The sequence below is a fragment of the Oculina patagonica genome, chromosome 4, assembly GCF_052425735.1.
Source record: "Oculina patagonica isolate OP01 chromosome 4, crgOcupat, whole genome shotgun sequence".
NCBI classification, from domain to species: Eukaryota; Metazoa; Cnidaria; class Anthozoa; order Scleractinia; family Oculinidae; genus Oculina; species Oculina patagonica.
The window spans coordinates 25,140,466-25,164,130 of NC_135761.1; the positions used below are offsets into that span (position 1 = coordinate 25,140,466).

The following is a 23,665-nucleotide window of genomic DNA, read 5'->3' on the forward strand; positions in this document are numbered from 1 at the left end:
AGGATCGAGAAAGCCTGGACTAAGTTAAATAATGGAGGCTATTCACCCATCAGCGAAAAAGCGTGCAATACAGGCTAGGTAGAAAAGGGCTCGTTATTATTAGATTAGATACAACAGCATGCTGAAGCTTTTTCAAACTACTGAAATGTTCCAGAGTATGGAATGCACAATATTTCTCTGGCTTCTTCGTAATGCTTATCACCGCAGTTTGCGAGTTATTACTTGTTAAGCTACGATGGCCAAAGAAAAAGAATGTTTTTAAACATAATAAAATTTGGTTTGTATCTGATCTTAAAAAAGTTGATAAAAACGTATAAAACTGAATTTTCGGTAACTCTCTGCTACCTTCATCAGAGTTAAAATTGGTTCAGTTTTTTGCATAATAAGTATTTTATACACCGCCGGTCCCTAGGGATGTTCCCAATGTTAAATAAACTTGTGGGAAATGCACATGCTCATTCACACAGTTAATTTCCTGGATAGAATGTAGCGCTTCTAGGAATAGGCGTTGTTGCCTATTGTTGACATTTCTTTCTAAAATTTCTACATAATCCGGATGAATGTCATGGTCTGTTGTTTCCGCGTGAAATCGTATTGCGCTTTCGTTATTAGATCTTGTGCCTGGCTTGTGCTCTGCGCCGCGCTTAAGAGGCTGTCTTTCTGAAAAACACCCATTCAAATTCGCGTCAAAAAAAAAATTTTGCCTGAAACTCTGGCAACTGAAAGACTTTACCAAGGCTAAAACCAAAACAGATTTGGTTTGATTTAAAATAATTTTCTGGTCGCGTTAGGAGCCATTAAATATTTTGCCCCTTCGGGCTTGCTGCAACGTCCGGAAAATTAGAAAAATAGGCATTTTTCGAGCCGCTGTCAAATATTTCATTCGCATTGAACACCGACAATTTTTATATCAATTTGCTCATAAACATTTCTTGTTTTCTAAGAAAGTAGCAAGATTTCCTCGATTTATCTGGAAATGCGAAAACAAGGATATAATAAACACTACTAATTGGCATCAAACGAAGGTTGAAAAATGACCTTGATTTAGAAGCGATTATTTCAATTTTGGGACCTAACTGATAACTCTAATCTACACAGCCCAAAAGGGTAGTCCTTTATCGGCTAAAATATGCAAAATCACATGTACGTTTTTAGTATTTCAAAAGTTATGACAATTTGTATCAGCCTGTTATCAGCACATGTGCGAGTAATAACATTTCCGCTTATATCGTCATTATTACTCGCACATGTGCTGATACAAACGGTCATAAATTTTAAAATACTGAAAACGTACATGTAATTTTGCATATTTTAGCTGATAAAGGTTTACACTTTTCGGCTGTGTAGAGTTGAGTTATGAACTAGGTCCCAAAATTGAAATAATCGCTTCTAAATCAAGGTCATTTTTCAACCTTCGTTCGATGCCAATCAGTAGTAGTCATTATATCCTTGTTTTCACATTTCCAGATAAATCGAGGAAATCTTGCTACTTTCTTAGAAAACTACAAATGTTCATGAGAAAATTGATATAAAAATTGTCGGTGTTCGATGCGAATAAAATATTTGACAGCGGCTCGAAAAATGCCTATTTTTCTAATTTTCCGGACGTTGCAGCAGGCCCGAGGGGGCAAAATATTTAATGGCTCCTAACGCTGCCAGAAAATCATTTTGAATCAAACCAAATCTGTTTTAGTTCTAGCCTCGGTAAAGTCTTTCAGTTGCCAGAGTTTCAGGCAAAATTGCTTTTTGACCCAAATTTGAGTGGGTGTTTTTCAGAAAGACAGCCTCTTAAAAGTATTGTTTCTTGTTATTCCAGCTGCAAAATGCTATTAAAAACGAAAAATACTTACACAGCATGAAAAATAACTTGACTGTGGTGTAAAGCTCAAGTGAAGCTGGCGTAAATTTAGAATTTAATCAGCTTTACGCTAACTTTACATTTTTTTAAAGCTGACCTTTATTCCAACTTTACACTCAAGTTTAAAGGCAGATAAAGAAACACTTTACACCAAATTAAATCACATTTACACACGGTAGCGTAAAGGTTGGTTTAACCACCTTTAATAACATTCAATTGATGGTGTAAAGTTGGATAGTTGACCTTGCACCAGATTTAACCACCTTTAATTTCACGTACATCCCAATTTTCATGCTGTGTTAGGATATATCTAAACTTAGATGAGCTTCGTACTCTCGGGCTAAGTTCACTAATTTTAAAAATAGACCGATTTTCCATTTCACGTTCACCCCGCACTCACCCAACCCCCATTTCCCCGCCCTCTCTCCCCTTATAGGAATGTCTCGAGATGGTGTTGAAGCTAACCCGTGATGTTGTTATCAATATTATTATCCTTATTTCTTTTGTTTTGTTTTATACCTTTTGTGATGCATGTCTGCAGACAATGATTATCAATTTAATCTTGTCAATTTTGTTGTTCGGCTCTTCTGGAAACCTGATAGCATGGGCTATCTTGAAGAAGACTTTCACAGCCCTTTACATTGGGTCGGTAAGTACATTGCAGTTTTTATAAATCAATGATTCTTTGTATTTTGTAGGAAATCACAAGAACTTTATCCATGTGGTTTTCAAGTGTTTGAGGAAATTCCTGTAAGGCTAAAAACGCCTTGCCTAGTCAGTCAATTTTCTACCATGCGACATGAACGCCCGACTATCCTTACAACCATTGTCTCTAGCGTAATTTTCCTGTTATTTAATACTTTACAGTTTTGTGGCAGATCTCGGGTTGGTTCCCACTTTTTACTGAAAAATCCCGAGAAGAGAAAATCTTTCGCCACCCCTTCCATTCGAGGTCATTCGCCAGCCTCGTTCAAACAAGAAAAGGTCCACTTTTTTACTTGCTAAAAGACAAATTAACTTAAAACTAACATTGTTCTCGATCTCGAGTTCGGCGCAGCTGTTGTTGCTGAAGCAACAACAACGCATGCTACATTGCCCCGTAAATTCCAAAATACTAATTTAGTCGACATTCTCCTCTTGTTCGTGTTTGACAGGGCTTTGGATTTTTATCCTGTGTAGTGTTCGTCTTAGATATAAAGTTGAGCTACAAGTTCTTTCAGACCCAGCGAGCCCAGGAAACATCCCCCGACCAAGGGCCTACCCAAAGACAAGCCGGAGATGTCAACAAGAACTACTTACAATCCCCGGTGTATTATGTGAAACTGGCAGAAATTGTAAGTCCTGTTTTTTTTTATTTCCATACCACGTTTTTATGTCTAGCATTGTAGTGTTAATACTATCGCCAATAGCGAGAGAAGGGGAAGGGATGGCCACTATCAAAATGACTTAAGCAGACACTTTGCGGCGGCCAAATTACAATTCTTTGCTAAGAAAGGAAAATCTACTTTTTAGTTTTGAATTTAATAAGCCTAAAATTGAAGGTTTGTAACTGCTATCCTTTACGGAGCATCTCCTAATACATTGTTTTGTCAATTAATATCTGACCTCTACTTGACATGTGAGCAGAAGTGATGGCCTACTCTGTAAACTGTCAATTAATGCCGAGTTCGCGCGAGTAAAAAAATTCAAATACATTGAAAAACCACAGTTAAGAACCAATAATTAGCCAATAAAGCACCATAAAATAAATTAATATAAGGACCAATTCAGCCTGACAAATCAAACAGGTTCTTACTAAAACGAAACTATTTCATACTGCCTCTCTTTATCTTGTTTGGAGCGCCAAATAATGCTACCCCTCTCTAATATGCACCAGCCCCCTCATATAATATAATACAATGAATGAAGTTATAATGCTTGTGTCATGGTTTCATTTAATAAAACTTTGATCGCATGTTAATTAGTTAATTAAAGATTCAACTTATCAGTAATTTATACTCGCTGTATATTATCACCAAGAAAAGTTTTAGAACCTCTTAAGAACATCTTCAGTCAGATTTTTCACTAAGCACCTGATACATAAGGGCCCGGCCAAACGCACGCAACATTTCAACGCAACATATCCCAACATTGTTGCGCCCAGCATGTTGCAATCGTTGTTGCAACATGTTGAAACATATTGGATGATGTTGGACCAAGTTTGAAAAAGGTCAAATTTTTCTCCCAACATCTCGCAACATTTTTGGATTTTGCATGATGTTGTATTCGTTTGGCCACGTTCATGCAACATTGTTGCGCCGGAGCATGCGCACTAGTCCGGTTTGCTCCATCCAACATACTGCAACATATCGCAACAGGGTGACCAAACAATTGCAACATGTAGTACACAACAATGTTGCGATATTTTGCGTTGAAATGTTGCGTGTTAACATTTTACTTCATGTTGCTTTTCAGGCCTTACTGTTTGTGGCATGGGTGTGCATCCTGATATGGCTTTACTTCTTGCTTTTCGACAGGGAATTAGCATTTAAAGGTTCAAAAGAACGTCTCTTTAGAGGAATCACAATCTTCTCTTGGGCGATGGTCATTTTTTTGGCTTTGACATCCAAGTATAGTTTTGACAAGCTATGTAGAAGATCTTCTTCCTGGACTCTGATGGTAGGTACAATCGCAACACCATCGAAACTATAAATAAATAAGGCTAGCAATCACATCTCACATACCCGGTTTTTTTAGGCTACTTGCGGCCTACATTTGTGCTGGTCTAAATATAAATATGTAGGTGATATTTTAACCTAGCACTGACTGAAGAACATTAATCACTAATGATTAATGTAAATGTGATCCAACATATTTCCAACCGATACAATACTCTGCATAATCTGTGTATAATTAAATATGACCATCAATGACTTTTTCCACTCATGTTGACTCGAGTAGTTTTTGTCAAAATTATCAAGAATCATATCAGCTGATTTGCGACTAACAATGTCAACATAATGTTGCATGTTTAAGCTTTGTTTTCTATTTAAAAGAAGACAAGGTAAGTTTCTTGGTGCTAAAAATAACACACTGGTCAACTGTCTTAGTAAAGCAAACTAATAATCTTCAAAAGCAATACGTTTCAAAGCGGTCAAACGCAAAAAAAACAACGCCACTGTCGGCTTTTGCCGCCTGGAACTTTTGTAAGACAACGTTATGAAAAGGGCAGTAAAAAACAAAACTACCAGCCAGAGCCCTGTTAAATAGAGCAACTTAAGATTAAGTGGGATTTGTGCAACTGTCGTCAGTGTTTCTAAGACTTTTTCGCATTAGTATTGTGTTTTCCATACTCTTCAATCTACCTTCGGCCGATTTATCCGAAATAGTGTTTTAGAAGACCTTCGGGAACCCAAAGAATGGTTGTAGAAAATCCCATTTACTCTTGACAATAAGTTGCTTTATGCAACTGGACTCAGTAAACTAATTTATCTTTAAACATAAGCGACCCGCAAAGCTCCACTTTTCAGTGACTGTCAGTTACGTAAACTTAAAATGTTCATGAGCGTAAGTTTGAGAAATTTCACGTAAGTTCACGAATCAGCGGTGCTACGTTACTCGAACGTTACCGGCACTATAACTACATAAGGATTTATTAGATATGTAAACTTAACCCTCGGACGTACAAGCAAATTCATATTCCCACCATTGTACAAGGGAGGGGGGGGGGGGGGTGGATGGAACTCCTTCCCAGAGTTTTCGTTTTATTAAGGCGCAGCGAAATTATTTTGCGCTGAGTGAAAAGTCCGTCGTTTACGTTAAGTTGACATAATTTTTGTTGGCTGTGACCTAATATGACGTCACATGACGTCATTAGAGCCGCCATCTTGGATCCGCCATCATGGATTTCGCCATTTTCTTAAAAAGTCACAAAATAATGGAAATTGATGCAAAATCAAGCCAGAATGCTTATAGAATGTAAAAATAAACAAATCGTTCAATTATGTTTCAAATGTATGTTTTGGCCAGACCTGTTTGTAATTATAACGTTGCCATGGCAACGTCAAATATCATGGGCACATGGTTGACATATCAAAATTTCCGCAAGGAACGAATCAACAGCTACTGAAAGTGTCAGCATTGTGGGGTAAATTCTCCTTTGAAAATGTTGGAAAAACATTACGGGGGGTGGCATCAACCCCCCCCCCCCCCACCCCGTTGTACGTCCGAGGGTAAACTGTGGTTATTCTGTTGTTGTTTTGGCCAATTTCCATGTCGGATATCCTTAAAAAGATTGGAGTTGTGGTAGAGGCTAATATAAAACTCTGCTGCACTGTTACGTTAATCTTGCTAATCTTTCTTTTATTATTTGCATCTTTTGTATTTGCAGACAATCATTATCTACTTTACCTTGTTCATTTTGTTGATCGCTTGTTGTGGAAACCTGACACCACGGGCTGTTGTGTGGGGAACATCCGGCCTTTCTGACGAGGGACAACAGCCTTATGCCAGATTAGCCGTTCTGATTGCGCTGGTATGTATACTGTAAAAAAACCGTGAGTAAAAACCTGTTTTTTATGAACCTGTTTGGCTGAAATTTACCAGTTAGATCCCATCTATATAAGAACCTCTTTTAGCCTATACTGAATCTGGAAATAGGTTTTTATTTTCTAAAATCCTTCAGGGAAATAAGATGAGTCGACATTTTGGATCCTGTTTGGAGACACCTTGCAGCCCTATTACTCCAGTTGCAATGTAAAAGCCAATGTTGAAAATCCTAAAATATTTTTATGGATACATTAACATATGTATATCTTTATGGGGAGGGGGCGGGGATGGGGGTTCTTGCAGAGGGATATATATACCTATCACTCTAAGTAATAGGAGATACCAATAACGGTATATATATGTATATAACTAAAATGGTAGATAAATTTCATGTAAGGACAAGGCTGAGTAACACTTTATAAAACCTATTAAGAAACTAAATAGCCTAAATTTGTGCTAATTACCATTTATGTAAGAACCTGTTAATTTTTATACGAACTTGAGAAATGCAGCTTCTTACTCGCGAGTTTTTACTGTATTACATGATTTGTTGTACTCAGTAACTTTGAAATAAAGAAACAGTCAAACTAAGTTAAAGCGATGTATTATAATATAACACGACGAGAACACAGAAGAATTTTTGAATGTATATTTCGTTTTCTCAAGTGGTTTCAATTAGGTGGCCCGCGGGTATTTGTTGGTATGACAGGTCCCTTATAGAACAGGAAAACATTATGCGATTTCTTAGAATTTTTAAAGCCTGACAGAAGAATCCTAAAATAATGTAAAATCATAGTTACCGGTATTTAGATTAGGCAAGCCTCAAAGCGGAGCTCCGAAAATTTCCGCAAGGGATGAATGAACAGCTACTGAAAGTTTCAGCATGGTAGAGTAAATCCTCTTTTCAAAATTGTGAAAAAAACCTTGCGGGGTGGCATTTGATCCGTCAAAGTCGATCTGTTGACAAAATGCAGGAAACTGCGAGTCAGCGTAAAGGTTATACTGTTGCCATGGTAATCAGTGCTGTCATAAGAATAACCACAACGTGTTCAGCAATGACTGGACATTTAATTGATATCATTAATGTAGCAGCTACTGAAAACGATCTGTGGTGCTGAACCCGGAAAGTTGGAAAGTGCTGGAAAACGTTTTGAGCCTCTCTTTTAAATTGGCAAACTAATTATAAGGACTGTCGCTTCGGCATTCATAAAGGAATAACATGAACAAAAACAGTAGTTATACAACAAAATACTACTTGTTGATCGAGTTTCGTCCCGCCAGGACCTAACCCGCCTAAAATCCTAAAAAGGAAGTGGCTCTCGGCCGACTAAATTGCAGTTTATTTGTTTCCTAGCTAATAGTCAATACGCAACCAATGTTTCGTACATTAGAAAAATATTTATTCATTCATCCTAGTTAAAATAGAAGTTAATTTGGAAAGCCAAAGATAGTTATTTAATTACTTGTGTGCATGATTAGAGACCAAATTGAATTCCATTCAATTCAATTACCGAAATTATGTTTTTTTTTTTCTCTGATTGTCTTTGACAGGTCTTCGGACTTTTATGCTGTATGATGTTCGTCGTGGATATGGTATTGAGCTACAAGTTGTATCAGACCCAGAGAGCCCAGGAAACATCCCCCGACGAAGTATATCCCCAGAGACGAGCCGGGGATGTCAATGCCAAATACTTGCTATCCCCGGTGTTTTTTGTAAAATTGGCAGAATTTGTAAGTTCTAGGTCTAGAAAAACATAATAGCGCTCGCGATCCCTTAAGCCAAAGAAAAGGGATTATAAAATTAAAGCAATTCCCAACCCTTATAACCGCCACGAGTTGCTCCCCCCATCCTACCCTCCATAAAAAGAGAAGAACAGAAAGAAAATGGAGTCCTAATGTTATCTTTTGCTTTGTTACTGAGCTTTGTTACAAAGCAAATAGGCCGTGGGAAGGAGATCTAGATTAAGAAGTCTGACAATGGGAACGGCTGAAACTTGGCCGCTCGGTTCCATTTAATTTTGTTACGAAGCCCGACACTGAATAGCAATTACAAGTACCAAGTTATAATAACCGTAAGACTTTTCCTGTAGACTTCATGTCTGAATTGATATTAGTATTTTACTTCATTCTTGCTATGTTTTACATTTGCAGGTTTTCCTTTTTGTGGCTTGGGTGTGCATCGTAAATTACTTTGATTTGTTCTTATTCGAGCACATGTGGGATGACCGCGCACCAGACAAAGATTTAAAAGCTGATTTATTTCAAGGAATCGCAGTCTTTTGCTGGGTGATGGTCAATGTGTTGGCCTTTACTTTTGCGTTAAGTTTGGACAAACTTTGCAATCGCTCTTCTCGCTGGACTCTGACGGTAAGTCACAGTTAATCTAAAAATGGCTCACCTTTGAACTGGCAGCCCACACTTCAGACAATCGCCTTGGTGTGTGGATTTGGCCAAAAACGCCGCAAGCGCCAAAGTTACATTCAAGTAAAAATTATTTCCCTAGAAAACCTTAAAAACCTGATACCGAGTATCGAATTAATCTAGTCCCTGAACCAAGGCGGGAGAAGAAAAAGTCCAGGATGACTTGCATGGACATTTTTTTACTTGCATGGGCATTCTCTTAACGAACCAATCAAAAATGACAAAGGAACGTCGTGCTATGGTAAAATTGCTCGCTCGAGCGTCGAATTTAACTACACCGCAAGTTGTCGTAAAGTGCGTCCAAATCCAATATGATGAAAAGTGTAACACTTAGTTACTTACCAGAGATAGATTGAAAATGTCTAGGTAGCCTTCGGACCACGTTTTTTATCCTCTACTAAATTCAGTATTATAAAAACAAAGAACATGTATTCAGCCGTAAAACCTTCTTGACATGTGCTAATAATTCAGTTGATAGGAAACCATTTTGTGACCATGAAAAACCGAACTGCGTTTTAACTGAGATGTTTCAAATGCTACAGTTTTACACTTTGTTTTTTTTTTTTTGATAAGGAGTAGTGGAATATTGCATACTTTAGTTTAATGAAACAATAGGGAAAAAAATAAAATTTAAATTTCATCTTCCGAGACCAAGGGTCAGCTAGTCATGGCAGCTTGTCGGGACGGCGGGATTTTCGGGCAAAAGTGTACAACAGGAACTTGAGAGCTCTTCTGTTCTTGTTTAATGTAAACTAACTGCCCCTGGGTCGCCGAGGAAGAAAAACGTTCTACTTGGATATAAAAAGGTTTATTCAAGAGGTTCTTGTCAAGGAGTGTGAAACTGTGTAATGTAGTGGTTTCACAAGGCAATTTTTAAAGAGGTAGTTGAGGTATGGTGGATGCTAAATGTAAAACTCTTTTCAAAGTCAATTTGTATAGAAAAACGGTCTGTTCGAGAAACAATTAGGTATAATTATTCCCTGATTATTTCATAAAAAGAGCGATTTCCGTTAATAATAATGCTACCGTATATACGAGAGTAACTTACGAGCTTCTGGACCGAGCAAATTTCGTGTTTACACGAGATAGAATGTGCCAGGCGTCTTTTCGGCGTCGTTTTGCTCATAATGAAGGTGAACTTTTCATTGAAAATATTACTTAAAATCTTATCTTTATGCCTCCTGGGTTACATTTGTCGATTAGGACCGTCAACTATCATCGTTTTCAAATCGATTTTTGACGGTTTCTCAGAAACAAGTGAAATGGCCTGGGATGAATTAATTGTGCGCATCATGAGCTGTATAAAAAACAAATGTGTTGCCCATTTTGCATTCAACTACTGTTAGCCGCATCAAGCGGTTGGCATTGACTTGGCACCCCTCACACCCTCCTTGTAAGGAAGCTGAAGAATCTGCGATCAAGATTTACATGACTATAATTGTCATGAATGTAAAAAATACCCAGGGCAGAATATTACAGCTGTTACATATTTTTATACTTTACTAATTTCTCTTTGTTTATATCTTTTTATGATGTTTGCAGACGTTGATTATCCACTTCATCCTGTCCATTTTGTTGATCGCTTGTTGTGGTTACCTGACACCACAGGCTATCGATTTGGGAAAAGATTACAAAATTCTGTTACGAAAACATTATTTTCGGCCGGTTTATTTTAGCACCACAGCCCTTTTTACTGGCCTAGTAAGTATGTTGCATGTGTAATACTGACTACACTGATCCATGTTGTAACTAAGGCTTTTTAGCAGTCAGGAAACTACAAAAGCTTTCCATGTGGTCTTTCCAATGTTCTCCTTTAAATTCCTCTGAAGCAGTTGACGAAAACGATCGACGTTCTTACTAGACAGTCTGTTCTCGACCATGCACTTGTAAGCCCTGGCCAGTAATTCCTTTTTACCATCGGCTCTATGTCGGTGGTTTCCTTCGCTGTCGTGTACTTTAACGTTTAGTGGTGGATGGATCCGGAGGGTAGGCCGTCCATTTTTTGTTTGAAAATATAAGGCCTGAAGGAGTGAAAACGTTCGCCACTGACCCCAAAATTTGAACAAAATAAATCCCCAACGTTATTAAAACAGTCCATCCTCACTTCACCCTGGCCTCGCCTTCTCTCCCCGCTCCTCCCTCTCCTCCTCTTTTGAACACCCCAGTGGTTCCGTGTTAGCCTTTGAAACATCTCCACATCTCAGTACGAGTAATGATATCAATAATAGACTACATAATGACGTTTAACCCTGTAACCACCCCCCCCCCCCCCTATCTTTCAGTACCGAGTTTTGTTCATAAGTTCAAATTAATTACGTTCTCGATCTTTATGAAGTCCAACAGAATTACTTGATAGAACAAAATCGTACTGATAGGAATAAATCCGTTCACGATTTTGTCCTCTCGCCCATCAATGCCTCTATTTTGATAAGCTTCATGTTTAGCTATGTTCAACTTTGTACAGTCACTTTGAAAGAGTAATTAGCCTAATAATGATTGGCTTCTTGTACTATTCTCAGGCTCAAAGAGTTCATTCTCTTTGTTTTGACAGGCCTTCGGTTACCTCTCCTCGCTAATTTTCATCTTGGATATTTGCCTCCTTTACAAGTTTTACCGGAAGCAAAGCGCGGAGGAAGTCCGTCAGCCACAAGCAGACCAGCCGCTACTTCCCCAACAAGCCGCTGTGGTGGTTGACTGTAGCGCGAAATTAAGTTCCACTACCGGTGTCTAAACATTTTTGCAGTTCGCGGCTGTTCAAAAACAGGCGGAAAGTCCAAGGTCTAAAGACCTATGGCTATAACATTCAGTCAGATATTGTCATTATATATGCTGTGCTGTGCAAATGAATACTAGACATTTGAAGACGGAAAATGCTGCTTTGCGAAACGTAACAATATTCTGAAAGAGATGTGCATGTGTTTGCAGCAGAGACCAAAGCCCATAAAATGGGTTGGTCCCGGAGTCCTCTCCGACTTTAAAAACGATATCGATATTATATTATAAACCCAAGGGGTTGCGTAAATCTGCTCTAGTGTCATTGCCGAATCCGGCAAAATATATGGAAATACATTTCTGCTTTTCTTCAATTACTGTGTCATTTAGAGTGAAATTTCGTGGGTGTTTTCTTGTTTACAGACAAGCAGATTTATTTCGTTATTCATGTGTTAAAATGACCCTATGCATATGAGTTTGGGAAGTTAGGTAATTTAGGAACAAGAAGCTACTGAGTAGCTTGAAACCGGGTGGTTAATGTTTAACCACTCTTTTGGCTAACAAGAAAGCCTAAGGCTTTCAGACGTACCCAGTAGCGTTTATTTTTCCTTTTGTTGCTGCTCAACAAGAAGTGCGTTATATTGAAGCGTGACATGCGACAAACGATACGAAGACTTTGAAGGTAGAGATATCAGAGTTGTTTTGGTTCTACTTTTAAAACTCATAAAATATAACGCGACTCTTTCATTTGTATCTCGTACTGGCTATTTCTAACCGTGCAGCAATTCTATTTTGCACTGTGGTCTAAGCGATGATTTCTTGTTGAGTTAAACACAAGGAAAACGCGTATAACGCACGTAATTTTAATCCCTCAAGTGGCGTGTTATTTAAAACATTTCCTCTCGTCCCATTCCCCTTCCCCCATTGATGCAATTTCAAGTGGGTGATGAAAGATGACCAGTTGTAAGCCAATCAACATACGTGACCTTCAATGCCCTACTGACAAAAAAAAAACGAAGGTAGATTATGAATCGGGGGGGGGGGGGCACCAGACCTCCATCCGGTTAATTACTTATTAGACACTTTAGTTTCACATAAGAAACCAAAACTTAGGGAATGCTCGTAAATTCCTTTTCGTATTAACCAATATGCGTTGTTCAGCTCAGCGCCGTCGAATATTAGTTCTTGTTAGTACGCATTGCGTGCCTGTCTTTGAAACTGCTGATGCATGAACAATTTAGCAGGTGATCAATGGGAACAAGAACGGTAGTTGACAAAAGATTGCGTTACCAATCACACGCACTAAAATTCACATGTTATCGCGACAGCTTTCATAAAAAAAAAACATTTCTGACACCAGAGTACGTTAGTGATGACACAAATCCGTTTTAAGGAAATTTAGTGTATACAACCACTTGTTTGAATGGTTGAAATAAAATTATTTTAAAAAGATATATTTTCCGTCTGAAACTCGAAAACACGGAAGCAGCATGTAACAGGGTATTGATCGGTATTAAACTTTGCGTTTGTTATTTTTGCGTAACTTCTCTCCGCAAGCCCTTATTATTGCGAATTTGTGACAACAGACAAAAGGTACGCGACATACTATAGGAAATAAAAAATAAAACTGTCTTGGTGTCGTTATTTTTAGTGTCTGAGTTCAAACAATATTTCAACACACAAAACGCACGTCAATTCCGGTTAACAAATTAGCTACGGATCTGTTTTGTCACGGCCTTGCACGTTTTTGCGTTTTTCGGGGAAAAGCAAAACGGGAACTTCGCAGCTAATTCAGATAAAAATGACTTCCTAGTAAACTGAAAGGAAAACTTTCGTGTCGTCTCTTTCCTGTAGTAAATTGCTTTCCAGGGAAACCGTGCGTTCAGTAAGGAAACTAAAAGGTCGAAATAACTTCCGCTAATAGCAGCTTAAAGGAACCGTGCAAGTGCCATGCAGCAAGGCGGAGTTAATCAGTGGCGAAAGGTGAAAACCAGCATGCCAATTTTCACTGTGAACGACTGCACGGACTTACATTAAAATATAACTCGGATCTAGCACCCGGCAGGAGCAGGGGGGGGGGGATCCTTTATGTAAGCAATATTGGCTTGTGCGGCACAAAAGGAAACGGTCTCAAGCCGTTTTTGTAGAAAATGAGGCCTTCCAAGAGGTTTGGGGACAGTTCGGGGACGCAACGTAACACTTTTCCAAGAATCGCGGAAGAATTAAAGTAAACAGCGAAAAAGCTGATATTGACAGGCAATAAAAAGATATTCGTGTGACCTTGGATGAGATGATGTGACTTGTTCCAGGTTTACCAAGAAACACTTGACTGTGACGTGCGTTTTAGCACATGTTGACAGCAAGACAACACCCACACTCATGACAATAAATGCAGTTTAACGCTAAACGCTGTTCAGTCTACAGCATACGCGTGATCTCGCACAGTTTCTTACTGAACTATTGGCAGAAAGACTTCACAAGAGAATATAAGCCCAGATTAAGGTAAGAATATTGCATGGCAAGCGATGAATTACTTTATAAAGCTAGGAATAACAACCGTTTCCATTTAATGTTGCTTTAAGTATGTAGTCCTAATATTATGAAATTGATGCTTCATGACTATAAGTATAGCATTATCATTGGAAGTGACATTCGTTTCGATAACCAAGACTTTTTCATGCATGCTTCATCCTTACGTTTCTGCAAAAAAAAAAAGATTTTCCTTTGAAACTTGTTGTATTTTTAAATGGAGGCTCACAGACCGCCCTCGAGTATTACAGGGAAATAAGCATTTAAAAATGCAATCCTATATATTTAAGTAGTCACGTCAAATATATTGTACTCCTTCTGGAAGTGATTAAGCTACATATTCTTATCTTATCTTATCTTATCCTCATCGGGCCCATGAGGACTCTTGAGGCCGGTAAGCTACATATTGGTTAAGTATAATTAAAGTACATATCTATTTTAAGTTCCTTTTAATTTCAAATTCGGACTCGATTCAAATGAACACTCATTATTATTACTTGTAAAAATCTTTGGGCCTCGGTCTTGGGAAATCTCACGTTTCGTGCAAGATTGCGAAACAAAAAGGATTTGTGAAATCCGTTCTAAGCACGTCCAGGGGTTTAAGGGGTTACCTAACGAAACCTTATATGTACTGCCGTCACCTAGCCTTCAAATCGAGTAATAAAGACAAACACACATCCAACACTAAACAACGCTTTCTGTATGTCACCTATAAGCCACGGTACTAAAGGCCTTGCTTAAATGGTGGTAGTGTACTAGCAACCGTCGACAAAAGTAGTTGGAACACTTACGTTAATTAAAGATAATTTAAATGCGGAAACTAGACGCTTAAATTTCCCAATGGCGCATGCAAACATTTTTAAGAGGTCCCTCTCCCCCTTTTTGATGTTGACTGTGGCCAAGTACTGTCTGTGCAATATGTTCGAAACTGATCAACATGGAGAAGGGAAGAGAAGAGGGGAGGGAAGAAATAAATTTAGAAATCGTACACGTTTGTAGTTAACGTGAGACATAATGTGAGGGAGGTAATTGTCCCTTGCACTTGCGTGACCACTTCAGGCATTGATCGTTATAGCCCGTTAGTAAAAATTACTGCATGACTGAAGCACCAATTTCATGTTTCGCTTTTATAGTATTCTTTTAAAACTCTTTTTAGCCAATTATCAAATTGCGAGTTTGCCAAGATGACCACTGTCTTATACTTCTTCATTTTAGTCTTAATAAACCTGTGTTTGTGTATCTATTTCTTGTACCGCGCAATGTTAACATTTGACAATGAATGAAAAAAAGTTAAAGCTTCAGTTAATCTCGAAAATGAAACGCATGCATGTACTTATGCATGCTTTTCATTTTCGAAAGCATGAAGCTATAAACAATAATAAATTTTTAACTTAGCATTGTTGTGTGAATTGGGGACACCGTAAACAAACAAACAAATGTTGTAAAAGCGACGAAACGAAATTTTGTGGTCCCAGAAAGCTTGCCGAAAATTCTTTCTTTACTTTATTTCTTCAATTTGGATACTTTCGAAAGCGCTGCAGTTGCGTTTTACAAGATTTTTTGTTTGTTTGTTCGTTTGTTTGTTTTCTTAGATGGAAGGTGACAGTCCAGCGCAACTTCCGGTCGCCCAGGAAACTCAAGCCCAGGTTCCTCCTCCCGGCCAGCCAATTATGTACCAGATGCCGCCCGGCCACCAACAACCGGTTTTTGTCCAGGCTCCTGCCGGTCAGCCGGCCACAACACCAGAAGGTCAACCTATTCAGTATTATTATGTCCCGGTGGCGCAGCCTGATCAACAGGGACAACCGGTACAGCCGGGCCAACCAGTGATGCAACCGGTTCAGCCGGGCCAACCAATGCAAACGATTTATATTCAACCTGGCCAACCTGTTGTACAACCTCAGCAACAGGCTGGACAGGGAATGGACCTGACTATTGACACCGATTTCCTTAAGTCTCCTCTGTGCTACATCAAAGTAGCAGAATTTGTGAGTACTGCATATACTAATATAAATGTAGTATTTATAATGAGTTTTGGTGCTCGAGTTGAAAATCAAGCGATCGATCTTTTTATCAAGTCCTGAACTGGATGGATTTACATCCCAGCTTCTGCTTTACAGCTTGAAAATATATATTGACCAGGTTTTTGCTGTTTCGTTTGAAACAAAGGTATTTCTTTTTGTGCACCATGGTGCGTAAACGACGTCTAAAAATAATTTAGAGAGAAAGAGAAATAGTAGAAAACTTCGATAATGTTTGTGCTAAGAAATCTGCAGCTTTATTGATTTGCGTGAGTCATTCAGAATTTGTCTCGTTGTTATAAGATGCATCAGCCTGCATACATACGTGCACGTTTTAGTTACCGAAAGAAGAACAGTCCGACCTCTATTAAGCGGCCACCTTTATTAAGTGGCCGCGGCCACCTTTTTGGTGCCGCAAGTGTATTATTTATAATGAGGTTTTTTACCTCCATTAAGCGGCCAGCAAATTATATTTCCAAGCGAAATGGTGAAATATCTTGAGCACAATTTTTTCACGTACTAACTGTTGATGCAAAAAGGCCTTAGAAACTTGTCAACGAAACTTATATGTTCACTTTTATAAAGTCAATAAAATCATGTTTACTGCCATTCCTATCCAATTTATATTGTAACCTCTATTTAGCGGCCAACCTCTATTAAGCGGCCAGTTTTCAAAGTCCCGAGGGTGGCCGCCTAATAGAGGTCGGACTGTACCAGAGACCACCCAAACATGCTTCCACCCCCTACCCTCGACCCAAAACTCCTTGTTGGCCAATTTGTCACCTTTTAATATGTCAGTAAACCAATAAAAGCGCTGTGTTTAAATATCATGTTTGCAGGTTGCTCTCCTCGGCGCATGGGCAAGTATCTTGAAGTATTATGATGATTTTGACGAAATGTATAAAGAAACTTCGACTATGGTGGATGAGGACAAATTCGACTTCTTCAAAGGAATCACGATTTTTTGCTGGGTGATGGTGATTCTTTATTTAGTCATCTACACATTCAGCATTCCTAAGATTTGCAATTGCAAACGACCATCAATGTTCACATTAACGGTAAGTTATTATGAAAGACTTGTAAAGATTAAACAATTAGTCTATGAGTACAATTGCAGGTATTTTTAAGCCAAAAATAAACGATAATTTCCCTTTCAAAGGCAAAGCACACGCGATTTTGCAAAATTTGTAATTTTTATACAATAGTCATGATGGTGCAACTAGTTTTTAGTGATTATCACATTGTATTTTCTAACAGTATTGTCATGGTCATAAATTTTAGCAATTTTTCTTAATCAGTCTAGATTTTAAGAGGGTCAGTGGTTCGAAAAATTTGTTGTGCTGTTAGCCTCAATAAATAATGTTGTTTATCAGTGAATAGACATCGATAAGTGACCCAATCAGATTTGTTAGGGCCGTAGCCGCTTTGAGGCAAACAGGCGAGGCATTAGCCTCAGTCATTTTTTCGTTTGTTCGTTTTTTGTTTATTTGTATTTTTTTCTTGACGGGGAAAGTAGATAGCTAGGAAAAGAATTTAACCATGGACATTGCCTCAGTCATAATTTTTTTCTGGCTAAGGCCCTGTTTGCATGTGGATTTGCAACAGAACACTTCGTGTCACTGTGTCTATTAACAACAAAACCCCGATACCAGCATTAGAAAGCTAACGGTAACAGGAATAGAGTTGAATGAAAATAATTTTTTTTAAGTTCTTTTTCCATTTTTCCCTCGGTTTCTGATCCGTCCGCCATCGGATGAAGGATATTCTCTCTTGGTCATGAGCATGTTCTCAGTTCATCCGTTACAAAACCGTGCGGCGTGTCGACTATCACAGCTGCGCATGCTCATCCTGAATTTCTAGCACGATGGGAAGGAGAAAACAACAAGGAAAGCTGGGGGGACGGGGTAATACCGGTTGACAATGCTTGTTTGCACTCTGTCACTCACCTAGGCCTACTTCCTTACTTATTTCTCCGACGTACGTTTTTATATTAATTAATGTTTTTTTGTAAATTTCAGTCCTTGATCTTCTACCTCATTATGTTTGCCCTGGTGCTCGCCTGTACTGGCAACCTGGTTTCTAGGGATGTGGATTTAGGAAAAGCACTAAAACTGAGCTTCGGTTCTGATAAAAAGACGATCAGGAAATTTGTCGTTTCCCTTAGCGTCGCCTTGGTATGTCATTTTTATATTAAAAAAAGGTTGCTTTTACTACAGCTGAGTGCATAGTGATTTCTCAAAGCAAAGAATGGGTACTTCTGGACTCATTTTCTATTTAATTGTTTGAATTGTTTTACTTACCTGTAGGCGGAATAATAAACATTTAATTTTCCGTAACATTTTCTCCATTTAAACTTATACAAACAAAAGTATCGATCACTCCATTAGGTCGCAGGAACCTACTAAACATGGTGCACATTGGCGCCATATTGGGCCCGTTAAATCGAGCCAAAATATCCATGGCGCCGGGCCATGGCGGAACCAAAAGACCTTGATATGACGTGATAAGTTTCAAAAAGGTGCGGACGGGGATTAACCGTTTCCAAATGCAGCCAAACTTCGTCACTAGCAGGTCAGTCACTCGAGCTCGATATCACAGTTTGGCAAATAATCCGGCCGGTTTTCGAGGGGATGTATACATATGCTACCGGAACGTTGACCAAGTTAATGAATGTAGCTGACATTGCTTTTTTTTATTCGTCTTTGACAGGCCTTTGGATTTTTGTCCTGTATATTGTTCGTCGTGGATATGGTTTTGAACTACAAGTTGTTTCAGACCCAGCGAGCGCAGGAGACATCACCCGACCAAGGACCTCCACAAAGACGAGCCTGGGATGTCAACAAAACGTATTTACAGTCCCCGGTGTTCTTCGTGAAACTGGCAGAAATTGTAAGTGTTGGTGTTGTTTGATTGATCGCTCGATCGATCGAGCGATCGCGATTGATTGATTTTTCGATTGTTCTATTGATTGATTTATTGATTGACATGTCGTCACAGATAAACTATTCCAGTGACTGTCATAAGTGCTTATGTAAAATGAAGCACTAATCATTAAGAATATGACATGATATACATGCACAGTTATGCTTTGTCCAAACTTAAATCCCTAAAGTAAATTTCCAAATTTGAGGCTAAATAGGTTCTTATAAAAATGGTATCTAATTTGCAATCTTTAGCTTAACAGGTTCTTAAATGTTAGGTTCTTACTCGCGGGTTTTTACTGTACCCACTTTTCGCTAAAATATCTGTACGACTCTTGATGTACGTATTAACATTAGCATCTGACTTCATATTTTTGCTATATATTTTTATATATTCTTTGCAGGCTTTGCTGTTTGCAGCATGGGTGTGCATTGTAAAGTACTTTGACTGGGTCATTTTTAAAGCTAGGACCCCATTTGAAGATTCCAAAGCAGATTTCTTTAAAGGAATCACTATATTTTCATGGGTGATGGTCGTTCTTTTGACTTTGACTTTCGTGCTCAGTTTTGACAAGCTTTGCAGCCGTTCATCCCCTTGGACTTTGACGGTAAGTCACGATACAGACTCTTTCTCGATCTTGCTTATCAAAACTGGTCGGCTTAAAATTAAATTTTTCGGTTTTGACCTGACAACCAACATATCAGTAATTAAAAGTTTTAGTTTAAAAACACTCAGTATAGATTTTCTATGCTCTTTTTAAATACTCCGTTTTGCGAATACGGCGGCCAAGTTAATTCTGCTGCCAGGGCATCCCATAATATTTAGTAAAATGATACTTTGATTAATTATATTAATATGGCAACTGCAGAATTATCACATTGAAAGACTAAATCGTTTCAATAACCATTTTGGAAGCTCTGGGGACAAAGTTAATATGGTTTGTATCTCAAACAAATTTCTCGATTTTAATTGGGTCTGCGCGCGCCTATTTGTCGCGTATTTGACCGCGCGGTTTTCCAGTACCAAATTCTCTCTATAAGACGCGCAGTTTTATTCAACAAAACATGTCCAAATACTTGAAAACACTGAATACAACTACCATGATTCCCTGCAGGCGTGTCTCGTAGAAGCCGGAATTGGGCATAACAGCTTTCGATTACAACTTTTTGCAATTCCACACCATGGCCAATCATTTACACTAAGATGGATTATTTTTTGCTGCTCTCCTACTGTTTGAATATGCCATTGGCTTTTCATTCAAAACGGGTTCTGAAACTGAGACATTCCTGACCTCGAAATCTGTTATTAATACGATTTTAGAACTACTAGCCCAAAAACTACTTAAATTGTACTCCATTCAGTCAAGTAACTTTTACTTATCGACAATTTTAGCGGCCACGTTAATTCTGCTGCCAGGGCATCCTATAATATTTAATCAAAATGATATTTTTTATTATTAATATTATTATGGCAGCTGCAGAATTATCCCAATGAAAGACTAAATCGACGAAAATATTTCTGTGAAATGAGGAAGAATCGTTCGGAACGGAAAAGGTTGAAAATGCGTATTCCACAGACCAGAAGGCTACATGCTTAACTCTAAATAGCTAAGTACTTCAGTTATTACACTAATCTTACCAAGAGAATTATTCTCTTGCTCTTACATATTTTTCCTTTGTTTTTATCTTTTGTGATGTTTGCAGACAATCATTATCTACTTCATCCTGTCCATTTTGTTGATCGCTTCTTGTGGAAACCTGACACCACGGGCTGTCGACTATGGAAAGCTTTACAAAAATACTCACAAAACGAACAAGCCTCACACATTAGCCCTTATTATAGGGCTGGTAAGTAAACTGCATGTGCTAACAAACTGATCATTGAAAGATGTAACTTTAATTTGGACTTTTAGCAGTGGTCTGGAAGAACTACGAGAGCTTTCCTGCTATGTGGTCTTTTCCTAGAAATTTCTCTCAAGCAGTTCGCCGGAAGGTGTTGGTTAGGTAGTGGATAGTGGCACCACAATCAGTGGTCATTGCCTTTAATCTCTATGAGTGCCATCTATTTGTCTCGCTAATAAGATATATGACATAATTAAGCTTCCCCCTTCCCCTCCCTGGTCAACAATACAACAATAACAAGCTTTATTTCCATGACTATAAGTAAATACAGTATTGCAAAAGCGTACAACTAAACTAAAGGGAAACTTATAACAATAATAATCATGTAATAGGAATAAAAAAAGAAATTGTGTATGTGTAACATTACTTTCATTCGATAGAAGATTATTTCGTAAAGATAAGCATCTCACAATGAACTTCATAAGTTGAGTATCTAAATAATAATTATCAGAATTCATTAATTTTTTGGTGGCTTGCATAGGAGGTAATTGTGTTATGTTTGGTATCCAAGTCCATCACGCTTTACAAAGGGAAATGATAACGATTATTATTAAGACACAAAGAATTAATTCTCTTTAATAATAATACAGTTTTTTGTGCGCATTTAAAAAACTCAATGCGCTTACAATTCTATATTAAAAAAGAGGGTAGCCAAAACTAATAAAATGTTATAATTTCCTAAGACACTAATAAATAAAATAAGTGAAACAACTAATCTCTTGGTTTTGACAGGCCTTCGGTTACATCTCCTGGGTAGTTTTTATCGTGGATATTACCCTGCTTTACAAGTTGTACCGGCAGCAAAGAGCGGAGGAACTCCTTCCCCAACAGCAAGCAGGACAGCCGGGTATCGTCCAACAAGCCGCTGCAGTGGTGATTGTCCCACAAGGCGCAAAACAGCAAGTCTACCAACCAGTTGCACATCCGGGGCAGCCACCAGTGCAATATCCGGGACAACAGCCCGTCATGGCTGGAGTGCCACCTCCGTCTTACAGTTAGTATCGACAAGGCGAACAACAGAAATTTTAGATATAACGTTTGTTTGCTTAAAGCCGCTTGCTACGATAAGATCTAGTTGAATTGCAGCGCAGTTTAGGAATCAGTGCTCGAGCTCTGCCATTAGCGAAAGTTAATTCATAATCTAAGCTTTTATCATTTTTATAACAGAGGCGGCGGAGCGTTTTGGAACGTGGGGGGCTAAGACTGTCCCAAAAATACTCGACAGGTTTTAATATTTGCAGCAACTTTTTTCCATTCTAGCAACTTTTTGTTTTCTAAGCAGTTCCTAGACCGAAGATTTCCGAAGATACTCCGATTGTTGCTCGAAGGCCATACGATCGAACGTTTCTGATCGCTTTTCGAACTTTTTCAAAGATAAGCGAAGTTTCCCGAAGACTTCCAAGGAAGTTTCGAAGATGTTTGAACTAACTCACGAGACGGAATATCTTGACAAACCAATTTCACGCTGCGCTCCTAATATTTTCGGCATCAAAACGTGGTGGGGCACCCCCCCCCCCCCCCAAAAAAAAAAAAAATGTATTAGCCGCGGCATTGGCCGTTGAACAACAGATAGCCACTCTTAAGCACAATGGATATCATATTCAATCAATATTGTATTTTCCATGTGCATCCAATGCTGTGCAAGTAAATACTAGACGTTTGTAAAAGGATAAAAGTTGCTTTGCCGATTGGAACGATATTATGAAAGATATTTCTTTCTATTTTTGGCGAGCATATAGCATCAGTTTGATTACACTATGAAGTTTTATTTGCTCCATGCCTTTGATCTAAGAAGTTGTTATTTTTCTATTTTAGTCTTATTTAAGTAGCGAACCTGTAAACTAGCTTTTTAGACTACTCTAAATAAAGTATTGTATTTTATCCCCAAGATTTGAATTTGTAAGCTGCCTTAACAAAACAAATTATAAACAAACAAAAAACAATGAAATCTATAGAGAGTAATGACTCCACTATTTTTTCCACTGGCCGGGTCGGTTGGGTCGTTTAGTCCGGCCATTTTGTTACCCCACTTTCCACTAATAACGTGTCATATTTTGCGCGTTTTCTTGACCTAATATGGTAAAATGGCGCAATAGTGGAATAATAAAACGCGTACCCGCTAAAAACCCTCAAGTTTAGTGTTCGGTGTTATAAGCGACAAATTTATTCTCAGGTTTTGACATTTTAATAAGCCGCGACATCAAGGGGTCCATAGCCATTCAGCAATAGATAGTCTAGATCTGAGACTAAAGAATAGTGTCGGATATCATATCCAATCAATATTTCCATTTTACACGTGTATGCTATGCCTTGCAAGTAAATACTAGACTTTTGTAGACGGATAATAGCTGCTTTGCAATTCAAAACAATTTTGAAATTGTTTATGTTTTTGGTGAGCATACAGTTTGTTAAAAGCGGGTTTCATTTGAGTTTCGAAAGGAATCTGCACTTGCTTTGGTTTTGCATAACTTTGCTACGTAATGGGTTTAAAAATTTCACTTAAGCGGCCTTCGCACGACAAACTTAAGTTACGTTGGCAAATTAATGATGGCAAACTCAGTGGTGTGTGTGAACGACGCAACAACAGTTGGCAAACAAGTTGTCAACCTATGGGCGAGAATAGAGACAAGTTCTATTTGTCGCCATCAGTTTGCTATCTTGTTTCCCGTCGTGCTGCATCGTTGTGTTTCTCGTATGAAGGCCGCTTCAGTCGACCAATAATAGGTCATAATAAGTATAACCAAAACAAACCGTGCATGGCTCGTTCATTACTT

At 38.4% G+C, this 23,665-nt stretch overlaps 1 protein-coding gene across 2 annotated transcripts in view; it reads left to right on the top strand.

The window, feature by feature from the left end:
* Window positions 1–22,806, top strand: part of LOC144649952 (uncharacterized) — a 73,237-nt gene extending 50,431 nt beyond the window's left edge. The window contains exons 7-14 of one of the 2 annotated variants that reach the window (XM_078509548.1): window positions 2,400–2,507; window positions 3,013–3,192; window positions 4,313–4,516; window positions 6,228–6,371; window positions 7,937–8,116; window positions 8,537–8,752; window positions 20,694–20,837; window positions 21,624–22,806. In XM_078509548.1, the coding sequence (XP_078365674.1) occupies window positions 2,400–2,507; window positions 3,013–3,192; window positions 4,313–4,516; window positions 6,228–6,371; window positions 7,937–8,116; window positions 8,537–8,752; window positions 20,694–20,837; window positions 21,624–21,890 (1,443 nt within the window). In that variant the 3' untranslated portion in view covers window positions 21,891–22,806. Of the gene's footprint in view, window positions 1–2,399; window positions 2,508–3,012; window positions 3,193–4,312; window positions 4,517–6,227; window positions 6,372–7,936; window positions 8,117–8,536; window positions 8,753–13,884; window positions 14,021–15,639; window positions 16,036–16,907; window positions 17,127–18,086; window positions 18,243–18,777; window positions 18,958–19,393; window positions 19,598–20,693; window positions 20,838–21,623 lie in introns of those variants that run through there. The other variant, XM_078509549.1, reaches the window with a different exon arrangement.
* The last annotated feature ends 859 nt before the right edge of the window (window positions 22,807–23,665 follow it).